The sequence below is a fragment of the Seriola lalandi genome, unplaced genomic scaffold, assembly GCF_002814215.2.
Source record: "Seriola lalandi dorsalis isolate HSWRI2012SDOR001 ecotype SW California unplaced genomic scaffold, Sedor1 jcf7180001974204, whole genome shotgun sequence".
NCBI lineage: Eukaryota > Metazoa > Chordata > Actinopteri > Carangiformes > Carangidae > Seriola > Seriola lalandi.
The window spans coordinates 1-4,437 of record NW_019444870.1 but is presented as its reverse complement, the minus strand read 5'-3'; the positions used below and the strand labels follow the sequence as shown (position 1 = coordinate 4,437).

At 40.3% G+C, this 4,437-nt stretch overlaps 1 protein-coding gene across 1 annotated transcript; it reads left to right on the top strand.

Annotated features, from left to right (window-relative positions):
• Window positions 1-344: 344 nt before the first annotated feature.
• LOC147820271 (dynein axonemal heavy chain 1-like) lies at window positions 345-3,612 on the top strand. The gene is made up of 10 exons (XM_087173299.1): window positions 345-515; window positions 620-701; window positions 863-1,037; window positions 1,313-1,463; window positions 1,582-1,714; window positions 1,809-1,970; window positions 2,093-2,345; window positions 2,481-2,638; window positions 2,756-2,967; window positions 3,310-3,612. Exons 1-10 carry the CDS (start codon window positions 345-347, stop codon window positions 3,610-3,612), a joined length of 1,800 nt encoding a protein of 599 aa, XP_087029425.1.
• The last annotated feature ends 825 nt before the right edge of the window (window positions 3,613-4,437 follow it).

Here is a 4,437-nt window from a genome sequence, read left to right as displayed (position 1 = left end):
CCTTATATACGTTAGGTGTTTGATTCTCCCGGGTCATAAACAGTCTTGGTGGTCTGGGTATCATCGCATTATCAGTCATTCGTTTTTAAATTACAAATGAATTACTGATTATCCGATTATAAGCAGACCAAAATGGTCCTTTATAAGTTTTTGGCAACTGCTTTTTATCATTATTTTAGTTTGAAACCAAAAACCGAATTCATATGTTTTTATTTGATTGATGAGTTTTCATCAATGTATTACATTTAGCAATACAGTTTATTTAAAAAGTACGTAGGCTACCACCAGGAAATTAAAATCGAGTATACTTTGTTCTTACATAAATTATTTTATTCTGCTAGAAGATGGAGGGCAAAACTACGCCTTATTTTGGGGCACTCGTGCCATATCCTCCCAGCAAACCTCCAGAGCCCAGGCTCCCAACTCAAAGTCACAGGCGCCTCCATTTAATCAGGAAATGCTCTCTGAATGAACAGGAGGGCCTCTACTCACAAGATATTACACCCGGGTTCCAGGTAAAAAACACATAAGCTCATGTATTTGATGCTAATTCAGAGGTTTTATTATGAAACCCATGCAAGGAACAAAGCTTCTTGCTCTGATCTAAACTTATTTTTAGTTTCTTACAGTTGGACCTAAAATCCAGCAAAGGTCACAGGGCCAATCCAACCTTCAGTTAAGTGAGTACAACACACCAAAAGGTGAGATACTATATGACATTTTTAGGCATGCAGATGTTTTAAGAATTTCTAGTATTTCTGATGTGCCAACTTTTGCATTGGTAAGATGCGCATATTATGCTCTGCTGAAAAAATGTTTAATGTTTTGTAAAATCTTTGCCCTTCTGCATGGTTTTCCATAGTTACAACAGTCAAGACTTCATCTGACCAGTACAAGTTTGTTGATAAGGATTACCATGGACCTATCTCACAGCTATCTCAGAATCCTTACTTCTGCAGGCATGGAGATACACCTAAGGTCCAGTTACCCTATCAAACCATTCCTGGCCAGATACCTCGCAAGTTAGCGATAGAAAGGTTTGTGCTATTTGTGTGCACCGTGTATAACAAAATAGGACACTTAATTTGTGAAGCTTTCAGCTTATTGCATGCCCTGTAGTGAGCCTATTCTATATACTGCAGGACCAGATTCACTGGTCACATAAGAGTGAGTAAGACACTGAACTTTTAACATACAGTGGATATGTAGCAATTTTCTCATACTGAACATTAGCTGGTAGTGGGGTTCATCAATTAGTTTAACTGCCTTTTGTTATGTCTTATTTATACTGTTTTATATTATTTTCTTGCAGACGTCGAAGGGAATACTTGAAATTAGATTTTGAACAGCTCCTGGCAGAAAAAGGCATAGACTCCAATCTTATAATGCCAAGAAATCCGAGGAGTAGTGATGAGGATGTGACAACATCAGACAATCATGTATCCCCCTGTCTCCCACTGGAGGTGAGCCAGTTACTGCTGCAATGTTGTCTGAGGCATTTTGGTTCCCAATTACCATTATATCCAACATTTTGGGGTTCAGTACCACGCCACACTTATCTTTCCCGTGTGTCTCCCTTAGATATTTGACAATGAGGAGTATGACTGCTGGACTCCAGAAGACTGGCTTGCCCTGGGCAAAGCTGAAGGATCACCTGATCAAAAACCTATCCCTGCAAAAGCACTGCTGCCTACAGATAACAGTACTTCTTCTGGTAAGATGTCCTCAGCAATATAGAGTGTAAACAGAATAAACATTGACATTACTTTCTGTTCTTTAATGGTTACTCTCTTCTCTCTCTTTTGAAGAGGACACCAAAAGCTCCTGCTTGGAGTACAGCTGGCATTTAGTTGGGGTTCTTGACTACAGTAGAGACAAATGCCAGTACCTGGTGCAAAAGGTTCACCAAGTGTCAGATGAGGAAGGAAATCCTATTCTAAACGAAGGACACAAAAATAGCAAATTTCCTGGTTTGTTTTTATTTCTTTGTGCCATAATAAGACAGTATTGTCTCATTATTTGTTCTTGTCTCTAAAACCCTCTGTTTGTCATGTTATGTCATGTATGCCTTCCCTGTCCCCCTGTTGCATAGGAGTAAACCCTTTGCTACCAGGCACTGAGCACTGGGTACCCAGGATCAGACTGTTATTCTTTGCTGAGGACCCACGTGTCTTTGTTGAACGGATTCAGTTTGCCCTACGCTTGAGGGAAAATACAGAGGCCCTGCTCTTCTACCACTTGTCTGTGGACTGCATGCCTATCTGGAAGGGAACGCCATCTCTTGATACCCACAGTCTGCAGTATATGAAAAAAGCCCTTTCAACCCCTGGGCTCAGGCTGGAAATGTAAGTAATGTCTGTTTCATATTACTGCTATAACTTCCCCCTTGTTCAGTATTGCCTGATTTATAAGAGGGCTCACAGAATTGAAAATGTAAACTAACTAATAAAAGGTGAATGAACCCAATATTATCTTTGCAGTATTGAGAAGTGTATAGGGGACTTGGAGAAAGAGGTCAAACTGGAATATTACCGTACTATGAACTGCATGACCTTTGACAAAGTTGTGATGAGCAATTCAGAGGAGTTTTCACACATCACCCAGCCAAAGAAGGACCCTGAGCATCTACCACAAAAAGGTGAGCCAGTTGGCCTTTTATACATTTGTTTAAGTCATTGGAGTCAAGATTAAACTATTTGCAGCCAAAACATGGTATTCACCTCAGAATCTAAATACTGGGTTGCTTTACTTACAGGGTGCATTCCAATTCCTCACTTTGACTATAAGAAGAACCAAGCTGTATTTGTCTTCCGCTCCCTGCTGAGAAAGCCAGAAGTGATCTGTGTATTATCTGAAGTAAGGTCTGAGTGTAACAAGGTAGCAACCATGAGGCTGTTCAATGTCACCTTGACCAAACCGCTGCAACTGGATGAGTTTGAGGTCATCCAGACTCAAATACATACTAAGGTACTGTAGTATCATGGTAGCTTTTCTTCTGCCATTACTAGGTAGGAAAGATAGAATGTTTTTTCTTTGAATAAAAAGGTGAATGCATAGTTTGCTTAAACAAAGTGTAGCTTATTCATGATCAACTAATTTGATAAAATTTGATCATGATCAACTTTAACTGCAGATTTAAGGCTTCTATTTTTTCTAAAGCGTTGTGTACAAATCCAATTCATTTAAATTTGTCAGTGGTTACATTTTGTGGCTGATGTTAACTGGGAATTACCAGAGAAGCAAACCATGAAGAAATAAAAGACACCTGACTTCCATGAATAAAGAAACATCAAATTTTTTCCTCTTCAGATAAGCTTGCTTCTTCGGGAGTCATGGACGAACACGCTGAGCAACAGCATCCGTTCCAACCTGGGAAATATTGGCAAGGGCTCATACAACGTCAACGAGTCTCACTGGGATATGTACAAAATGTCCAGGCTATACGGACTAATGGGTGTCGTGCGTTTCAGAATGCAGGACTCCCTGCGCCACCTTGTGCAGAACTCGCTGGTCAGCCTGACTCGCCTTGTGTTGGACGCCTGCCACAGTGTGCTGACATGTCCTCAGGACCTGGTCTGGGGGAGTGACCTTATCACTAGTCCGTACAAGTAGGACAACATGCACTTGCACATGTAGTATAAACACACATGGGCCTACATGCACATGGTTATAAACATCACACACTTTTGTTCTCATACGCGTCAATATTGTCTTACATACTTTATATACTTAGTTCAGTTTTAATGAGTGACAGTAAGCAAGACATAACCTATTACTGTGTTGAATATTTAGCATTGTGTTGATAATATTACTCCATTGTCCATATCTAGGCCAAAAAAGAACCCTCTGTTCCTGGTGGACTTGGTTCTGGACCAGAATGGGGTTCAGTACAGCACACCGCTGGAGAATTTTGAGACGTCTATTGTTAACCTGTTTGATAGGAGCATTTTGGCAACGTACAATGTACCCCAGCTTGATAAGGTAAAATTAAATATGCAGTCACCTTAGTCACATAGCATTAAATTAAAAATGAAAAAGGATTTAACTGTTTCTCTCTTGTTCATGCAAGTTTGTGATGCAGAAGTTGTTTATTGGTGATGATCCATTACTGGAGTCAGTGAATTTGTGGGAACCAGAAGTAACTGAGCAGCGAGAGAAGGTCCGCAATGCACTGATACAAGCAGCCATCCCCCTCAGGGCTTATGCTACTGAATATGAAGAGCATTTAGATCTACACAACTTGGACATAGACACCCTTCTCAAGTAAGTTTGTATTTAAAATTACATATCTGAGGTCTCACAACTCCCTGTCACAAGTGTAGGGACATGATTTATGGTCCTCTCTGGATGGAATCAATGTTTTCCTCTGAATAATTCCTCGTTTCTGTCTCTATTTTGCTTCCAGCTCTCATACCCATGCTGAACAGACATCCCAAG

What these genes read in the sequence shown, in the direction of transcription:
- LOC147820271 (XM_087173299.1), top strand. Translation starts at nt 345, where the DNA reads ATGGAGGGCAAAACTACGCCTTATTTTGGGGCACTCGTGCCATATCCT. An exon ending in CGCAAGTTAGCGATAGAAAG is followed by an intron (nt 1,038 to 1,312) that starts GTTTGTGCTATT and finishes ATTTTCTTGCAG; the next exon opens with ACGTCGAAGGGAATACTTGA. An exon ending in AGATAACAGTACTTCTTCTG is followed by an intron (nt 1,715 to 1,808) that starts GTAAGATGTCCT and finishes TCTCTTTTGAAG; the next exon opens with AGGACACCAAAAGCTCCTGC.